Genomic DNA, 19,335 nt, shown 5'->3' on the forward strand with positions numbered 1-19,335 from the left:
ATTCATTTATTCATACAAATAATACACCAATTTTCCAGAAGTGAGTTCCCTCCCACTCATCATGCATGGCTTCTCAAATGCGAATGGTTTCAAGGCGAGACCCGGAATTCGCCGAATTCCATCGCCTAAGTCCAGGAGATGGTGAAGATACCAACATAAAGCATGGCAAGAAATGTTCCAAACTTCCCGAATTCTATCATCTTCTCTATTAGCTTTCAAAAGTGACCATCCGGTACGGTAAGTGCTAGAAGTAGATACAGTAGAGCATTTCCGTGTCGTCTGCTACTAGTGCGCCTCAAACGATTGGTTTGCCCTGAGTTGGTAAGAGTGTGTAGCAGAAGTCATGCATATAGGGAAAATCACAATTTCCAAGTCCCACTGAGGCATGTCTGCCAGTTGCACTGTGGGACTTGGAAATTTTCGATTCTCTCCAAGTAATTTTAAGGTTTTCGGCCGCAAGATTGTCCCTATATGCATGACTTCTGCTACATACTCTTAACATCTTTAGAATAGTACGTGAGTCGTAATGTCACTCGCATCCCCAAAACTTCCTGGAGGTATTCGAGGACGCACGTAGACCTTTCAAAGTTTCTGGCAAGATTTCGGGTCCAATCCCGATGGAGGCATATGAACTCTCGGCAGATAGTTGAAACTGTCTTTCAATTAGTAATGAATTGTTGTATACACTGATTACCAGTATCGCGGGACTCCACTATAGACTTACCGAAGAATGCCCGATACCTATTTGATCATACCCATAGAGAATTTGAGACCAGTAGCTCTGATTTTCCTGGTTCCTTTTAACACATCTCTAAGGTTCCCATCCGAGTGAATCGTCGAGAGGTATGTTCAATGATGTAGAACTTTCCGAGGTCGCTGCGGGGATTATTTAGCACATAGAGGTATGGTGGTGGAGATACGACCGCATCAGCGATGGCGTAGAGCGGATCCTGAGCTGAAGCCGCCGTCTCGCGAATGATCACAGTACTCGTTGAGGATCTGCGTGCGCTTTCCAGGAGAGGCATGGAGACTAATTTCCTGGATTCTTGTAGGGCCATTTCGTTTCTAGAATAAAATAATGCATCAGGCCTAGAGAACGTCGTGGAGAGTTGTGGAGGTGGAAAGCTTCGGGGGAGGTTTGTAGATCCATCGTAGGAACGTCCTCCCAGTGCTGTTGTGAGCGGTCGGCCTATTGGGCGGACGTTTTAGCTTTAGTAAAGGTAGGGCACGCTCAAGTATAAGACTTACACAATATCATTCGAACCTCGAGTTCTGTGCTTGTTAGGCACGGTCTTCTAAGTTTGTCATAGAGTGTGTATGCCCAATTCTTATAACGGGGAAAGACATTGAATCCGTATTTGGCGCGACCTTCCGACTTTATGCGGTGCTCATCTGATATTCAACTTCAACCTGTTGCTAATGATCGTCCAAACAAAAACCTGGAAATCTTTGCAGCCCACGAACATTGAAAGTGAAGAATAGCCACTCTGAGAATGCGCCATGTTGCAAAAAATGATTATGTAAGCGATCTTGGCAGACCTTGTCCCCTTCAACAATTCCCGCCAATCCAAATTCAACTTTTACATCAACCCCGGTGGTGAAAACGACCACGGCGATCAACAACAACAAGGACGAAATACAACAGCGGAAAGGGTGAGAGAAGGTCTAGGAATGAGAGACTGAGGTGAGGTCGAGTGTCTGCAAGACACGGCCGCAGAGCAAGACCACCAACTTCGGCTCACATAGACCGGATCAAGCACCTCTTCCTCCACATCACTGGGGCAGCAACCTATAATTCATCTCACCGTCCCATCCAGTCCAGCCTTCTTGCGGTATCTTGTTCGATCGCGGGCAGGATGTCGAACCAGCTTGTGGTCAGTCTGCTCTTGCCAGACTCTCCTAGCAGCCCCAGACCCCATCCCTTTGATAGCACGCAGATGCTGAAAGCAAGATTGCTCGTCACAGGGTACCGTGTACCAGCGCATCATGGACGATGTAATCGAGAACTGCCAAACCACCTTCGAAGAGGATGGAGTCAATCAGCAGACACTGGACGAGTTGAGAAAGGTCGGTCTTTTTCCTTCTAGCTGTTCGTCGTGGTCGATCCTAATTTAGCATATTATCAATGTCGTCGCTGGCAGCAGCTCATGCATCGTCTCTGTGTTGAGCGTCACTTGATCCAAGAGATCTTGGTCTGTTCAAGGACACATCAGTCCTGAGACTGGGTGGGCGCAATATTCGATTTTTGCGGGTGGGCAAGCGGGGCCCTGGGGAATTTGTCCAATTTTTGGGGGGGATGCCGAGCATTTGACTCATTTTTATGCTGCGCCCCCGCTCCTTTTTCCCTCATTTCCCTGCCTAGTGGCTTGCCGAGATTTAAGTTGCAACTTTAACCGATCCTTCAATAACTGGATGCCCTAATTCCTTCGATACCCTCCAAAGGTCGCCTCGTTAATGTTTTTTCCTTCTACAGACATGGCAGACCAAGCTTTCGGCACTTCATGTTGGAACATTCCCATGGGAGCCTCCCCCAGCGCCTCAGCCAATGGCAAATCCCACAGTCCCATCAAATGTTCCACGTCCACAACAGGTTCCTTCCTCCGGAGTGCCAACATCTTCGACCCCAGCCCAGAGCAATGGAGCTGGTGGGGTTCGCATCAAAACCGAACCTGGCTACGAGCAACAAGGCTTCCAGACTAATGGTCTTCCCCCAAACTACGGCAACACAATTGCTCAGCAACGAGCAGCAGCAAATCTTCAACAGAAGTTTGGCGCCGGTGCCAATGCGCAAATCAGTCAACTTCAGGCTCAGGCGGCCATGGGAACGCCTGGTGGTCAGCCACAGCGAAGCCCCATGAACATTCAACTGCCTCCGCAAATGACCGATCAGCAGAGACAGGATCAGGCCGAATTCAAGAGACGTCAGCAGGCGCAACAGTACCAGAGTCTCCACAATACCCAACCGAGGCCTATTGTCAACAATGCTCAGACTGATGGTACTGACGAATGGGACGGCTACGTTGCTCAGCGGCGTCTTGATGCGTCGAAGGACCCTGACAAGACTCACGAAGCAGATCTGACTATCAGGCAGCAAGTTGAACAGATGAACCGTTCTATGGAAGGGGGAGGCCTGATGATGCCTTTGGCCGATCAATCAAAGTTGCCTCAAATGAAGAAGCGCAAGACAGTCGACGCAGAAGCTGGCCCTAGTAGCTCATACTCTAATCTAGCGGCGGCCCAATCATCAGACTCTAAGCACGTACCTAGGATTCCGCAAATGGATGGAGATGAAGAGGACGATGACGATGACAAGACCGGCATCAAGGATGAGCTTTTCGACGATGATGATGAAGACGCAATCAATTCTGATCTAGACGACCCGGATGACAATGTCATTGAAGAAGAGCCGGAGGATGGACGCCCACAACAAATCATGCTCTGCACTTACGACAAAGTGGCACGTGTGAAGAACAAGTGGAAGTGCACGCTGAAGGATGGGGTACTGACGACTGGAGGCAAAGAGTACGCATGGCTAGCGTACCAAAATTGGGAGGTTCTTTGCTAATCGCGATTCCAGATACGTCTTCCATCGAGCTCAGGGTGAGTTTGAGTGGTAGTAATGTCAGCTCGTCCCCAGAGACGTGCCTTGGTCTCAACTTGCTGCGCCCTCCACCACTTCACCCATCACTGCTTGCATAACGCCCGACTGCTCCTATGAGAGCTCAACAATTGTTGTCAGCGCTAGGCGCCGGGTGGTTTCCCTTGCTGATGCCGCGGATGGTCTAGGGGGGATGCGTTTTAGTTGGACAGAAGACTGAGATCTCATCATGCGAAGAGGGAGGGTTGCAGGCGTTGTGGCTGTCTTGCTGCTCTCTTACTCAAGTTGCAGGAGAAAAGATTTAGCACCCTTGTTGACAGTGTGGCCATGCAATAGCCGCAATTGAAATCAAAAAGGTGATGCCTACTCTAGATTTTAGAATTGAATGCATTATGATTATGTTAAAAGGTAGAAAGGGAGAGAAGAGAAGAAGAAAAAGGTATTCTAATGTGCTAGTTCGAAAACAAGTCTTATTGTAAGGTAAATGGGCATTGAAAGGCGCTGACATACGCCACTCGTTTTTGATCTCGCCGCAACTTTTGTAGCTCTTATCCACCTTTCACTCTCCGTAACACCTTCAAATCACAGTCATCATGCCTACAAGAGTTGCAGTGAAGACTGACAAGGCTCCTCCGCCTCTTCCCGTCTACTCTCAAGCCATCGTCTGCAATGGCATGGTCTACTGTTCCGGTCAGGTCGCGATGCATCCCGAGACGAAGGCAATGGTTGAAGGGGGTATTTCTGACCGAACCGTAAGCTTTGACATAGGAAGCCAATATTCATCTCTGATTATCTATACCATTAGGCTCAATGCTTCAAGAACCTCTCGGCCGTACTTGAAGAGGCCGGTACGTTATACCTTCCAAGGAAATTCTTCCCCATTCATGCTGTCTTATGGGTCGTCAGACATATCTCAAGAGTTCTCAGCTCCTAAGATATGTCTCGCGACTCAGACTTCCTCCCGAAAGAGTAATGCTGACTCCGAAATCATCAAGGATCAAGCATGAAGAATGTGGTCAGGGTTGGCGTCTTCCTGACCGATATGGCCAACTTTGCCGCTATGAACAAAGTCTATGATACCTTCTTTGAGGATCCTAAGCCAGTATGTAGCCTCATGAGTTCCCGATAATCAATTACTTGGATGGCTTGGACGGGATGCGCTAATAATGGTCCTGTTCCAGTGTACGTACATTTCGGGGTTATTCTTTCTACTCCGGAGACCTGTTTCATAACCCAGGTTTCTTGCCTTGAAGGAGCAATGCTGACTCCAAAATGTGCGCAGGCCGAACCTGTGTAGCTGTCAAGGAGCTTCCCATGCGAACCGATGTCGAGATCGAGTTAATAGCCCACCTGTAGGTAAGCACCTTCTCATCATAGGGTCTGAGCTTCAAGGGAATAATTGTGTGCCAGTACAGCTGATGAGGGGGTTTTGGCGCCGCATCAGGCCTCAGTCTCGACCTCCACACGCATCCCATTTGTAGGTGACATTTAGAATGGTGCTTGCATCTACGAGGGATGAGATATACATATGAGTTGTATTACGAATGAGGATGTTGTGTTAGATGTGCGTGCGTTAGATATAATGCCAAAAGCGGAAAGCCTGCTTTAATCTCCTGTTCAATGAGCTCTACCCTTTATATGTTATCTCCTATTTGAAAGATTCCGGCGATCCTTGCGTCTCTCAACATGTTAGAAGTATTCCAGTGTTTTCTGGTGCTTGTATGTTTCTGGTAGCTGGCCGCATGCGGACACAAGGTGAACTATTGAGGACAAAGCAATAGCGTTCGCTTTCAGGCAGAATGTCTTTCATTATCTGCAGAGTACTGCATCGCATATAGTACCATTTCCTACTTTGATTTTTTCCATGCACGTCCAACGCGCGAGTAGCCATCTGTCAATTGCACCCCTTGCAAATCTGACACCATGTCAACCAGAACAAGCACCCGCACAAGCACGGTCTTGAGTTCCCAAAGGACTCAGCAGAAATCCCAGGAAAATCCCAAACCTTTCAACAAACGACCAGCGAGGAGTGACCACAGTCAAGCTACACCTGTCAAAGTGCGAAAGCTCTCGCGCTCCGATAGTGCAACCCGAAGAGCTTATGTTGAGATCCCAGCCAAAACTCTGGCTTCAGCCCTTAAGCGACGTGAAGAGAGTATTTCTTTGAGCAGTAAGTCCTCCCATGCGGTGGCACAACCTGACAGCTGAAGCTGATAGCTTGAACCGTAGATCACCCGCACGCCGCTGTGGTGCCTGCGAAGAGGTCACCGGGAAAAGTGCGATTTTTTCAGCAAGGATCGACGCATGGCAGTCGTCGTTCTCCTAGAGAACAACCCCAAGGTAACATTCAAGCCTCAGGCGACACGGTTCAAGTCGTGGTGCAACTACCGAGCCTCGTAGATGGCAGGGGGGACAGGAGAAGCAATAGCCCACAGCGGAAGACTGAAAATGCCGCCGAGGACGACGAGACCGCTATCGTCACAACGCAAATCGAGCCATCCCAAAAACTGAGCCCAAACCCAGACGCCGACTTCCAAACTCGCTATCGCGAAATCAAGTCCCTCGCCTGGATCTGGGTCAAGAACTACTTCTCCGACATCACCCCCGAAGCCAAGAAATCCCTCAACCTTCTCCATCTAGCCCACACCTCCCCACAGTTAATGGAATGCGCGAACTGGATATCCTGTTGCGGGCAGAAAAGAACATGGGAAGGCGTCTTCAACGAGCAGAGAGCGCAGCTTGTTTATGGCGTACTGGGCAAGATGCTCGAGGTGCATGTGTTTGGACATGAGATGTTTGGGGCCAATAAGGAGCAGTTGAGGGAGCTGAGGGAGTTGGATATGGAGCTAATCGACAGTGATGGTACCTCTTTCCTTCTTTTCGCCCTGCACCGTTGTATATTCAGTATTGATTTATTTGCTAGGCTTCTACCGTCAAAGATGCCGCGCCCACAGAATCCTCGCCTTCCTCGCCTACCCCAACACGCCCACCCCAAACTTCCACCACTCCCTCACCGCACTCCACGCCTCCTTCATCGAATTACTTTCCCCACTCCTCCCTCAGTCCCCACCAGGACTACTCCAACCTCAACTCCTCACCATCCTCCTCAAAGCAGCCACCCTCTCCCTCTCCACGCGCCGTGAGCGGAAAGTAGTCTACCACTGGGAAACCCACCCCGCGGTCGGCAGTCTTTTCGAGAGTGAAACCATGCACATACTCAACGCGACCGAGCACCGTGAGGAGGATGACTGGCGGCGGAACACGGATCTGGAGGTCGTGACGATGGCGGGGTGGCCGAGCTGCGTGGCGTACCGTCCTAACGCCGCCGATGGGGAGAAGGCCGACGATGGGCAAGGGCCGATGAAGAAGAAGAAGAAGGGCCCAAAGCCGAAGCTCGGGGTCAACAGGATCGGAAGGGCAGAAGTGTGCGTGACGTTCGGGCCTGCCGTCAAGCCTTTGAGCGTGCAGCCGGACAATTGGCTGGGGAAGAGGTTGAGGGTCGAGATGACGGAGAGGGATGCGGTGAAGAGGGCCGGGGATGCAAAGGCGGCTGTTGCGAAGAAGGTGGCGGTGCTGGGGGCGGGGGTGTCGGCGGTGCTGGGGTTGGAGTATTTGGTTGGACATCCGTCGACTCTGGATGAGGTGTTGGGGTATTTGGGTTCGTTTGTCTGAGTCGATGGAGAAGGCGTTTTGCGAGCCCGAGTGGAATCCGTAGTTGCTTACACCGGAGTTCGTGACAGTTGTTTCAGCATGCGAATCCAATTTTGAAAGTTCTCACAATTTCTCCTTTGTTCGTTCTCATAAAATACTCTTCATTACACTCACTCTTGATTATATTCATACGTTCCCTCCTCTATTCATCGTCATTGTCCTATCCAACCTAATTTGAGCATCTTCTTCCTCAGCAGCAGCCAGGTGCTCGCCCGGTAGTAATACAGCTCTATCAATGGCAACAGGCAGGCCTCTATGCCTACCCCTCAACATGACAGCGCAGAGAATAAGCTTACTGACTGCATGCCAGCCTCCGCAGAAGGAGTATGCGACATTCGGCAAACCCACGCTGATGCCCACACAGCCATACGCAGAGACAACTTCGAATACGACGTTAAAGACAGAGTAATCAACAGGATCGCGCTCGAATTGGCTAGTCTCCGTGATGGTGATGAAGAGGATGGCAAGAACGATCCACCATATGTCGTGAGCCAGTTGACCACGAAGTTGTTGGCGGACAAAGTAACCCCTCGACTCTGTGGGTCCTCGTTGGTTTGTCAGAGTCCGCTTGAGGCGACCAAGGACCCCTTGACCACTTTCCTCCCCCTGTTTTGCTTGAGGGTCATCAGCATAGATGCCTAAGCTTCGCTCTTCATAGACGTTGGAGTTGCGCATCGTTATGAGGACAGGGTAGGCGGATATGTACATCATGATTACATAGAGAATCAGGAGACCGATGCGGAGACCGGCAATGGGTACAACGTAGAATCCGCCACTGCGCACGGCAAGGGCCTGGAAGAGACCGTCAAGAGCGCGCGAGCCGGAGGGTAACGAGGTCACCGTGGGGTTAGTGATCTGGACGCATGGTCAGCGTTACTGGGCAGCTGCTTTATGTGGCTTTACTGACATTGAGGACTTCAAAAGCAGCCCAATCAATCCCGTTCAACACAACAAGAGTCGCTAAAAGCCACCAGGTATGTCTGGAGGGAAAGAGATTCGTGTAGCATCTTCTAGGATGGTCAAGTAGAAATCGAAGAGTGGTCTTGTGTTCCAAGAACTTCTCATTGTCAGGCAGTAAAGTGAAAAGTGCCCATATGATCAATCGTAAGAAGACCGGATAGCAGGTGTTGCCGGCTAGAATCATAAGGCCCATGGTGATAAGAGCGTAGTCGGATGTTTGGAAAGCTACCCTGAGAATCCAGGTCAGCTTTTATGAAACGCCAGCGACGACAAGAGTCATGAAAGCTTCAAGAAACGTACATATTGGCATCGAGCAAACTCATCCCACTGTTATTGAAAGCAGAAACCCCGTTGAAAGCGCCAACCCACCTGGGGGCAGAGTCAGCTGTCTGATGTCCAAGTAAAGAGGACATGCATTTCGAGCATACCAGGGGTTCTCGGCATTGACCTCAGTTGTACTCGCTCTCTTGGTCGCAACATATGCACCAAGGCCTAGACAACCCAGGAGTTGCCACAGAACAAAATACAAGGGAACGATAACCGCTAGATATGTAACAGCTCTATACTCCACTCCCCCAATTTTTTCGCGCTCCGCAAGACTGAGATTACTAAACTGGGAATTTCTGCCGACGGAACCTCCTAACAAGATGCCATGTCGTGGCAAAGGTAGGCTCTCCGCGTCCCCTTCATCTACCCTTGGTAGTTCGTCAACATATATGGGTCTCGCGGAGCTGATGGGATGGTTCTCTACATTTTGCCGTGCGCCAACCCCTTGCATAGATAAGATTCGCCCGTGCTGTCGCTCTCTTGTTGGTGAGGCAGGCGACGCGAATGCAATCCGGCGTGTCACACCAGGGTCAATGCTCAAAGGCTGTCCAGCTTGAGCAGGATCGGAGCTTGATTTATTTGCCGCGAGATCCTCTGCATCTGCTTCAGGCTTGGGGAAGCGACGAGTAGTCAGTGAGACATTGCCATTAAGTTGTAGTTGGTCGTCTGGGCGGGAAAGGTTCCCATCAGCTTCTTCTGCGAGGTCCTTCTCTGAAGGAATTACCCTGCCCCTGACCACAACTCCGTCAACTTCAGGCCTCGATCGAGAGCGAGAACCCGGCAACGATAGCCTTCGCCTCGAAGTGCCGCGATTCCGCCGCCGTTGCCGTTCCTCCTCGATTACGCTCTTGAACCTTCGCTCGAAAGCTTTCCTTCTCACATGCACGACGGCAATCGAGACCCAGATCGCGGATCCAAGTAGTATGAGCAGAAAGAGGATGAATTGTTGAAACGTGTTCATTTGCGAAAGGTTGACAGTATTGAGGCCTGCCTCGGTCATGGCTGACACCACGAGGAAAAGAGAGTCGACATAGCTGATGCTTCTCGGCGGTGTAGAGGATCCCCAGAATATGACGCTCGACGACAGACATACTCCAATGAAGTAGGCATAATGGAGAGTAATGAAGTTGAGAGGCGGGAGGTGAAGGGAGATCCAGCCAAAAGCACGCGAGGACGAGGAAGGCAGGCGGATGGATGGGCGTGAGACTGGAGGTGGTTGATTAGCTGTTTTTCTTGGTAAAGACACTGTTTCATCCGTGTCAACACTTACTCACCATTCTTACTACCTAGTAGGTTTCACTTGATGCAAATGAGTTGGAAGATTATGTAGCTAGTCCTGTAGGCCAGCCAATGGAGGTAAAGGGATGGGATTGACGACACTAATATCGACAGCTCTTGACGCAGGTACATCCTACTGCGAAGAGAAAGAGTTGTCGAATTGTAAAATGGTAGGGAAGGTGTCAAGACAATAGGGCTGAATGCCAAGACCACATTTTGCCTTTCCGAGGTTTTCGGAAACATTTTCGCTACCTGGACTTAGCTGACATTAGACAGCACGTACTTTATAGAATATACAGAATACTGGAAATTTGGTCTTTCGAGAGACTAGAATGCTTTGCCAACTCATAAGTCATCTTTTGTCGTTCCTATTTGCTCCGAGCCTTCGTCTACAATTTGTTCCTCCTGAAAATGTTTCCAACGGATGGGATATCTCGCTAATTTCCATGCCATAATGAATGAGGGAATCAAAACATAAAACAGACATAGGCTGCTTGCCTCCACATAGGCTAACTCATAAGATTAAGGCTGCCGTCAGAGCCGTATCATTTATATATCGTGACAAGAGCCGTTGCGCGTCGAACCATCTTGTACTTGTGGCGCTCTTGGAAAGGGTCACACAGGACAGTCTGGATCGTCAAAGCCTCAAGACAATAATTCCAGACAGCACTCGCATCGAGACCAATCCAAAGGATGAAAGGCCGTCGAGAGGGTCCTGAAACCGTGATCAATTTCGAAGGAAAGAGCGATTTCGTGCTTCGTTACTCGCATGACCGCAGCCCAAAAAGATGAGGAAGAACGATGAGATCACTAATGAAACTGTCATTATCAGCTTAAAATGTGTGCAGCTTCATAAAACTGCCCTTTGTTGTTGCCCACCACTGGCCTTATGATCATGGTTGACTTCGTGAGGGAAAGGTTTTCTCGCGGTGATAATGTGCCTGCCTGCCATTAGTCATTGCAAGCGGATATGATGAAATCCATCATCCCAAATCCATGGCCGTCTTAGTCAGAAACGCCAAGAAATCGCAAAGCGCCTGAGGTCGATGGAGAATGCTGTCACTTACAACTCGTGGTAGGCATGGATATCAGCTCTCTGGACGATGGTCTCGACTTCGCCAAGATATCTCTTCACGTCTGCGATTGGCCAGTTGTAGGAGGGTCTTGTGAAAGGAGCGAGGCTGAGAGCTTCTATGGCCTCACATAGGCCAACCCTGTACCATCTTCCGATTTCATGTTCTCGCCAGTCTTGACCCCACTCACCAATGGGTATTCTGATCTTTGTATGCTGAACATCAACGAAGCCCCACTCCTCCAAATGTCTTGGATTGTCATGCTCATATGCAATTGAGCGATCGTGACGTCGCGTCGCGTCGAACAGGTAAGCATACCAATGTTCGAGTGCTTCTCCCTTACGACTAAGTGTATCGTCGTCACAGCGAGGGACTAAGTCTATTTCGACGTGCTCGATGTGGCCAACGCCTGGCCTGAGGTGTCTATTCTATTTTCAGTTCTGGCATCTGTCAACAGCTCCGCATATTATCACCCACCGGAGTACGTTAGCGTACATTTCATGCCAGCTTGAAACACTGCCGCAAAGCATGGCAAGATGGATCAGGTCCCAAGAGTCTTCACCCATAAACCACGGGCTCTCAAAATCCCTGGGGGTTCGAAAACGCAGATTCGGTGGTATCCTGCGGCGTAATTTAGCGCGATCCTAGCCGGGAATTGGATAGATGATGCACAAACACGTCGGGTTGGATTTTGGAGAGATCGATGCCAATGACCTGGACGGCATTTAGCGACTTCTAGAAGCATGGGGGTCCGAGGCTATACCTCTGCCATGGGGTATTTACTGCAGGATTCAGCTTCGTTAGCCGGGCGATGAATCTCGATCCTGAAACCATTGAAAATCCATACGTACTCCGCCATGTTGATCGCCCATATGCCAGTGCCACATCCTACATCTAGGATCCTCAATCGAGGGTAATCCTCTCCCGAGGGGATAAGGGGCGCGCGGTGCAACTCATCCCTGCGTGCAAGAAGGACGATATGGTCTAGGGCATCGTGTCGTTCTTTTTCAGCCTGTCCAGGTGGCTGACGTCAGTGATGAAGGACAGATGAGGGAGAAAGAGAGGGTGGTAGTGCTGGATCGCTGACCTCGTCACAGGGGAATTGATAGATGCCTCTGCGATAACCGTGGTACAAGCGACCATGTTCGCTATAGGGCGGGGGTTCACTGTTCCTAAGGAGCGGGAGCGGGGGTTAGCCATTGAGATGGTACGGTTGTAAAGATTCGAGCTCGCTCGCTGGAGACGTGCCCGCTCATCACGCTTAATGCCCGCGCAAAAGCACGAAAGCTCTAGTCCTCAGCCTGCCCACGATAATATTCCTTTGCTTGCCAATCTGAATCAACTTGCTATGAGTTCCTCGCATCGAGAAGAATGGGAAGCGAGAGTGTGGTTTAGGTGGGATGTCTACGACAACCATCCAGACTAAGATGGACGGGAAGCTTTTTGGGTTTTATAGGTTATGCCGAGTGGGATAAAGTCTTACTCACAACTCGGTGTTGAGCAACATGGGGACGGGAATTTTGGGGAGACGAAAAGGATTAAAGGAAGAACTTCCGGGACAGAGAACCAACATATTATTTATCAATGATGCTAAAAAGAACAAGAACAGGGGCCATTCTTAGGCTGAACCAGAGTGTCGGGATTTCATGGCTTGCCGCGACACACCTCCCTAACAGGCTTAAAGCCAACATCTCGTCCGGGGGGGTCTCTAATACTGTTTTCCCGGTACCACCAGACCTACCAAAACCTACCGGACCTGCCCTGAAGCCCCCATAATAATAATACGGTAAGGTATGGATTATAATTAAAGTAGGTCAAATTAAGTACTTTGTGCTACGGGGGGGGGGGGGCGGGGACCCTATACTCGTTACTTTATGTCATATGATTTTGAAGGGGGATCAGCCTAGGCCAAGACCCAAATTTGTCTCTGACGATCGTCTCTCCGTTCCTCGGCCGGTGAGACGGTGGGAGATTGATTGATTGATTGAAAACCAAAAAAAAAAGCCAGCCTAAGAGGCCGCTTTCCAGCACTACTTTCCAGTGACCCCATGCTTTCAACACTTTAGGACTTATTCAATTAGTACTGAGCTTGCCATGCAGTTTGGCCCACTATTGAACCCTAAACCTACCTATTGCTACTCGTCGATTTCCACTCACGATATAAGACACTTTTCTCAAGACCCGACAGTTGCAACGATCGATGCATCATTCCCTTCTCACCCCCTGGGATACCTACAGATGACTTGGAACATGGAAATCATGTACCCCATTCCCGCACAGACCCATGTTCAAAGTAGAAAAAAGTCCTGGTGTTAGTAGAGTAATCAAGGTCTCAGGACTGAAAAAAAATAAAAAGGCTTTTCCCCGGGAGCCGGAGCACGCTGATCTCGTACATCCTTCTCTTCCCTTATCCCCTTTATTCTCCTCCAACCTCCACCCATCCTCACCCATGCTGAGGGAGACACACGCACCGACAAGTCGCTTGGCTTGCTTCACACTGCATGATTGCACCCGGAGCCTCGGACAAACTCGCATCGGCCATGATTACGCCTGGCCCGAAAGTCCCTCTCGGTGCTGCCAAAAAGGTACCTACCTACCTATAGCTGTCATCATCGCTCCAAGGATTCCGGCTCCGTTAAAATGGTCGGAATGCTCTCCCACTGTTGTGGGACCACGGGTCGACGGAATTCTTTATGCGTTGTTTGGCGAAGCCTCTTCTCCTACAGGTCACGCACAGGAAGCTGATGGATATTGCCGCTAGTGCAGGGAAATGGGGTAGTGGCAGGATGGAATGATGCAATCATCTGCCTGGGATCCCTTCAACCACACCCTTGGGTTCGGTAGTCTCGTGCGAGGAGCACGCCAAGCGAACAGATCAATTTGCGTTCCATTTCCCAAATGTACCCAGGCCAGCTTCAAGCTTGACCCCGTCTCCACCAATGGGCGCGCCAAACAGATACCACCAGATGCATGCCTATCGAGATCATGTCGGCTACTTGCAGCCCAAACCACCCAACGGCACCCGACGCGGTTTAATACCCGGACCAGTCAATAGGCCTACATGCGCCTACCCGCTGTCTCCTGCGCATGCAGACATCAACTCTTTAAAAAATAGGCAGTAGTCGGCGTCGTCTGCTTATTAAGTCATAACTTGCCTGAGGCTGAGGATCCTTAGACCACCATAGTCCGGCGTCGCTTATACCACCGTTGTGTACAGACCATACTCCACTCAAGGCTTACTGTATTGCCACCTGGCATGCTCGCCCGACCATCGGCGTCACAGCATGGTAAGTTTACCCGTTAACGATAGGCGGTGCGCCCATGGCTAGAAGGATCAGGCTAGTCGGACAGAGGGACGGTCATATCTCGGTAGAAAAGCCACCAGATCGGATTGCTTCGTCTCCGGAAGGATAACCCGTGCTGGCTTGAAGACGGCTTCAAAATGCTTTCAGATGCTTCCCGAGCAAGCAGAAGGACCAAGTGAAGACGGTGAAGAAAACGTCCGATTTTCAGCCTAATATACACAGGAGATACTTCGATACTTGACACGTGACACTCTCCGTCAAAAGGTTGAATCAGCCATGAAAGTCTTTTAGTTCTGATGAAAGGTGGGAAAAGTTTATTGCGGTGAGTGACGGTCCCAGACTCCCAAGCTAGAGCGTGCTCGGGTCTGGCCTCCTGTCAGCGATTTAGTCTTATGTATGGCCAGCTCCCAGCGTTCTGGTTCAACCTTAAAGCGCCCTTTTGGGGCCCATCGATCTGTGCTTCACTCCAGGCACCTGCCCTCCTGCAGAGAGGATCGACAAGAAGAAAGTTAATATAAATAGTAGATGTAATGTCCAGAAGAGTACCAGCCACATGTCATGCCTGCCATGGCTGCCATGATCTTTAGAAATTCGACATGATGGTTGCCACGATACCATCCTGAAGAATCCACGGTGGCTGCCACGATCTTGGGACGTCCACGTGGTGGTTGCCACGATCTTGGGAAGTCGACGATCATGACCTGTCTGTCAGTGCTATCCCTGACTATCTGGGGCAACTTCGCGTGGAGATTCCTCTACTGGAATATCCTTCTGTGTGGCTGAAGAACGGCAGCATTCTTCTCAAACCCTTGAGTTAAGGGTCGATGGAGATTTATTGAATTACTTTATACTCTAGTCTACTACAGTCCTTACGAGTACCGTAGCCGAAAGCAAAAGTGAAGGCTCAGCTGGATAGAGTTTCCTTGAATCGATACAGCTTGCTCTGATTGCCCGGTGAGGACTTGACCGTGATTACCTTCCCTTTGTGTATCATGCTACAGGCATAAACTTGATGGGTGCTGTGCTGACATGATGCGGTCTTGCGCGAAGATTCAATTGTTCTGTCAGTGATTTGCTGCGTCTCTCTTTCCTTCCATTGAAATCAATGACAGTTGTGCCTTCTTCATTCATTTACATCGCGTCTCAATAAGCTTAGCTTTTTCCCAAGCAAAGACGGCCGTTTTTTGGTCCTTCACCTTCATCTTTTTCCACTCGCCATGTGCCATTAGGACCAGAATTATTGCTTGTGCATCCTCTTGCAGCGTGCGTCTACATGTTTTAGTATACTGAATTGTCAGCTCTCCTGCACTGAGCTGGCTTGCGGCATCACGCTTGACCCTGCTTTCTTTGCCACGAATTACTGCACACTAATTATGCCCTGCTGATACCATCACTCGGTCACTCGGCGTGCGTGTCCTTATCGGACCGACATCATCTTGCAAGATAGCATCCAACTTCCAGGCAGGTTTAGACTCCAATTGAAAGAATCCCCAAGGTACCGACAGCTTGTACAGCTTCGCCTTTTTCTCCCATGGCGACATCAGCTTCGCCTTCTCCCATGGCGCCACCAGCTTCATCCTCTCCCATGGCGCCACCAGCTTCGTCTTCTCCCATGACGCCATCACCTTCATCTTCTTCTCCCATGGTGCCACTAGCTCCATCTTATTCTCCCATGGCGCCACCAGCTTCGCCTTCTTCTCCTATGGCGCCACCGGCGCTGCCACGAGAGCTCTACCCCTTCAACGTTGCCAGAGGAGATTTCCTCTACAAAACCGTCAACCAGGCTGAATGGACAAGGCTACCGTCACCAATTGATGACCCGCAACACAACTGCTACGGCATCAGATTTGATGGTACTGTGACTCTAACACAAAAGCACCGCGAACGTGGGAGCATGTGCCGTGTCAAGCTCATTCTCAAGCCACCTATCATCAAGACCGAAGACGAGCAAACCACCGTCGAGGCTGTATGTATTAGAATTGGCAATCCTAGCTTTAGCGCATACCCAGAATGCCATGAAAAAGTGAAAGCCGTCGAGCATGCAAAGACTCTGCCACTTGCAACGCTCGACAAGACAATCACACTGGTGAAGCTGAGGAACCTGAAGCTGAGAAATCTTAGTGTAAGCCGCGAGGAAGCGAAAAAGGCTGACAACTACGAGCTCGGGGAGCGGATATGGGCATTGATAGACTATGGCTATCGGGGCGCTGCTCCACCCGGTCAGACCAAGAAAATTAATTGGACCGTTCTACCTCGACCATCCAGCAGCGGCTCGGCAGAGACGCCTACGGACAAGCGTACGCTGAAGGAGCGGCTGCAGGCACATCAAGTGGCGACGGCGGAAGGGGAGTCGCGGTTGAGGCAGGGCTTGGAAGACGACCGGCAGGCCATGGTACGCAAAGTCACCGAGGCCATCAACGGCGAGTGGGACAAAAAGGTGGCAATGGCTGTGGCTGAGTATCGGGCGCAAACTGCGTCCACGATGGAGAAGATCGTAGCGGAGGGGAACATTTAGGACGGAGAGCGGACGAATCGTCCGTCAGTACCCATGGCTCGATATGATGGATGGCTTCAAGTCAGTGCGATACTGATCGGGAGAGCGGTTCAGGTTTGATATCAATTCAAAAGGGTATTGCTCAAAAGCAACGAAGAGAAGATAGATACAAGTCACGCATTACAATCCGTGTGCACTCCGTATACAGTCTCCAGATATCCACCACATGTATCTCCACTCCAGTCGAAATATCCCCTAGACTCCGTCCCTCCTCAGGAGATATTGTTGAGAACGCTCACGGTTTGCCCGCCCGGAACGCCTCGCTTTCTGTATATCATGAAAACCGGGCGATGTATAAAGGAGAAGTAGAGAGGCCGCCGCCAGAGATCAGGGATCGTAATTCTTGTACGCGCAGCTGCAGAAATCGGCCGCCGGCATCACGTCGTAGCCAGAGGTGACCCGGTCCCCGTTCGATTCGTAGCACGCGGGTACGTCCACCCCGCCGCCGATCGACTGCGTCGCATCCACGGCATAGTTCCAATTGGCAAAAGCGCCGCCCGCGGCCCCGGCCGCCGACGACGTTGCACCGGTCGAGTTGCTCGGATACGATTTCGGCTTGCTGGTGTACAGATCCGCCGTGAACAGAGTGTCGTTGTAGTCGCATTTGACGTTGAAGGACGGGAAGACGGACTTCTCGACCGTCGTGGTGAATGTGTAGCGCTCGTTGTCCGTGCCGGCATCGACGAGGGTGAGCGTTGCGTTTGAGAAGTCGATGGAGAAGGGATTGTCCGTTGAAGAGATGGTGAGGTTGGACGCGGGGTCGGAACTGGAGTTCGCGGCCGAGATGAGCCAGTTGAAGGTGGCCTGGGAGTTCGTGGGGGAGGTGGCGTAGGTGACGGAGGGTTCGCATTTCCAGCTTTCCGGGTTGGAGGTGCAGTTGGTGGAGGTGGTGTCGAGGAAGGTGATGAAAGTATAGGAGCCGATTGGGAAAGGTCCGGCGCTGGGTGAGGAGCTCGAGGAGGGCACCGCAGGGGTAGCGCTACTGCACGGGGTTGTCAGCCGATTGGGATTTTGACCGCTTCCTTTACACCTACCTGCTGCTGTGTTTTTTATGCAGACCGACGGCGAGTCCGACAACCAAAGCGACGAGGCAGGCAATCAAGATCACGGCTACGACACAGATGCGCCGCCATCCACCTCTCCGCGCAACATATGCATTGTTCCTCAAGTCTTCAAACTTCTCCCCCTTGGGACCCTTCACATCCCAGAGTGTATATGTAGGAGGTGATCGTCCGCTATAGCGGGGAGGTTCTCCTAAGAATCTCCGGTGGAAAGGGCGATTGTGTGTTTTCGGGGGGGAGGTGGGAGGCAGTGAGACGTAATTGGCATCTTCTTCGATGATTGAGAGTCTGAGAGAGCTGGTGCGGGAAGCATTTCTGCTGCCCCGACGTACTCCGGCGTTAGTTGAATGACGTGGAAGGGTACGGTCATTGTTCTCTGAAGCCATCGTGACGTCGGTTCGCCGATGACATTGAAACGGGGTTCGGTGTGGCGAGTGGGAAGGTTGAAGGTGAAGGTGGGAGGGTGTTGGGAAGGAGGCTGATGGAAAAGGGAGAGCGGTGATGAGGGCGACGACGACAGCGGAAAGATTTAATTATTGGTAAGGCGATATGAGAGTCATTACCGGGGGGGGGCTAAAAGAGGGCCAAAAAGAGGGCAAGGCTTGTCGTCGTGGCTTTGAGAGAATGGAGAGTGGGATGCAATTTGGGTTCGATGAGCGATGGACGAGTAAGAAGAAAAGGATTTGGTTGGCTCTATTCCAACCGACTATGCCAGCTTGAGTTGAGATCTGACACTAAATTGCGGGATTCTTTGACTCTTGCAGGGGGCTATAGATCTCCGGTGGAATTCATACGTATCTTACTTTACAGTACTTACCTTAACTTCCTTACTTTAACTCATAATATTTATTCCTCATAGTGATAGGACGAGAGGACCAACAATAATAACAATAATACGGTATCCTACTTATTAGTTCATGCAGCTTTCCACCTCGTTCCGACCTTCTCCATCTTATAAAATTAATTGACCTAACCTCCTTGCCTCTCGATAACAAGTTCAAGCGCCTGTACCACCAGATAAAGTACATGAAGCTTGATACGCCAATGCCGAATATCTGCGTGGAAATCTATGCGCACCACATAAGTATGGAGAATTGATCAAGTGATCAACGGGCCAACACCAAGACCCACAATAAATAATTCCTTAGTGACACCCGGTACGAAGTACTGTACTCGGAAAAGAGAAAAGAGGCTTCATGCAAGTCTCCTCTTTTGGATCCGGACCCCACGAATGATCGATATTATCGTCTGCCATTTGCATTTCCCCCATTCTCCTCCAACCTTTCCTCCTTTCCTCCTTTCCTCCTTTCATCATTTCTCCCAAAAATTCCACTCTTATCTCCGAAGATATTTCATCAGTTGACACAATATCTTTCGAAATTCCTTCTTGCCCTCTTTGAGTCCAATGCAAGTTGCTGCCCTGTGATCATTGAAACAATGCTCCCCTTCCGGATGATTTCGTGCATCA

General features: G+C 50.4%; 6 protein-coding genes across 6 annotated transcripts; 3 read left to right on the top strand and 3 right to left on the bottom strand.

Annotated features, from left to right (window-relative positions):
- Positions 1 to 1,986: 1,986 nt before the first annotated feature.
- Positions 1,987 to 4,895, top strand: HO133_009375 (uncharacterized protein; the record flags this gene model as incomplete). The annotated part of the gene is made up of 7 exons (XM_037300236.1): positions 1,987 to 2,067; positions 2,474 to 3,522; positions 3,578 to 3,600; positions 4,187 to 4,350; positions 4,404 to 4,446; positions 4,594 to 4,700; positions 4,881 to 4,895. 7 exons carry the CDS (start codon positions 1,987 to 1,989, stop codon positions 4,893 to 4,895), a joined length of 1,482 nt encoding a protein of 493 aa, XP_037155062.1.
- A 626-nt stretch (positions 4,896 to 5,521) lies between these two features.
- HO133_009376 (uncharacterized protein) lies at positions 5,522 to 7,270 on the top strand (the record flags this gene model as incomplete). The annotated part of the gene is made up of 3 exons (XM_037300237.1): positions 5,522 to 5,768; positions 5,828 to 6,460; positions 6,522 to 7,270. The coding sequence occupies 3 exons, from the start codon at positions 5,522 to 5,524 to the stop codon at positions 7,268 to 7,270; spliced, it is 1,629 nt and encodes a 542-aa protein (XP_037155063.1).
- A 165-nt stretch (positions 7,271 to 7,435) lies between these two features.
- Positions 7,436 to 9,873, bottom strand: HO133_009377 (uncharacterized protein; the record flags this gene model as incomplete). Its single annotated transcript, XM_037300238.1, has 5 exons — positions 7,436 to 8,164; positions 8,217 to 8,499; positions 8,570 to 8,638; positions 8,698 to 9,802; positions 9,867 to 9,873. The coding sequence occupies 5 exons, from the start codon at positions 9,871 to 9,873 to the stop codon at positions 7,436 to 7,438; spliced, it is 2,193 nt and encodes a 730-aa protein (XP_037155064.1).
- Positions 9,874 to 10,681: 808 nt separating this feature from the next.
- On the bottom strand, positions 10,682 to 11,806 carry HO133_009378 (uncharacterized protein; the record flags this gene model as incomplete). The annotated part of the gene is made up of 7 exons (XM_037300239.1): positions 10,682 to 10,684; positions 10,737 to 10,815; positions 10,942 to 11,370; positions 11,425 to 11,568; positions 11,624 to 11,661; positions 11,711 to 11,729; positions 11,799 to 11,806. The coding sequence occupies 7 exons, from the start codon at positions 11,804 to 11,806 to the stop codon at positions 10,682 to 10,684; spliced, it is 720 nt and encodes a 239-aa protein (XP_037155065.1).
- Positions 11,807 to 15,783: 3,977 nt separating this feature from the next.
- On the top strand, positions 15,784 to 16,767 carry HO133_009379 (uncharacterized protein; the record flags this gene model as incomplete). The annotated part of the gene is made up of 1 exon (XM_037300240.1): positions 15,784 to 16,767. The coding sequence occupies one exon, from the start codon at positions 15,784 to 15,786 to the stop codon at positions 16,765 to 16,767; it is 984 nt and encodes a 327-aa protein (XP_037155066.1).
- Positions 16,768 to 17,133: 366 nt separating this feature from the next.
- HO133_009380 (uncharacterized protein) lies at positions 17,134 to 18,253 on the bottom strand (the record flags this gene model as incomplete). The annotated part of the gene is made up of 2 exons (XM_037300241.1): positions 17,134 to 17,788; positions 17,841 to 18,253. 2 exons carry the CDS (start codon positions 18,251 to 18,253, stop codon positions 17,134 to 17,136), a joined length of 1,068 nt encoding a protein of 355 aa, XP_037155067.1.
- Between the last annotated feature and the right edge of the window lie 1,082 nt (positions 18,254 to 19,335).

This window comes from Letharia lupina (genome assembly GCF_014066315.1).
Source record: "Letharia lupina isolate WasteWater1 chromosome Unknown contig_6, whole genome shotgun sequence".
NCBI classification, from domain to species: domain Eukaryota; kingdom Fungi; phylum Ascomycota; class Lecanoromycetes; order Lecanorales; family Parmeliaceae; genus Letharia; species Letharia lupina.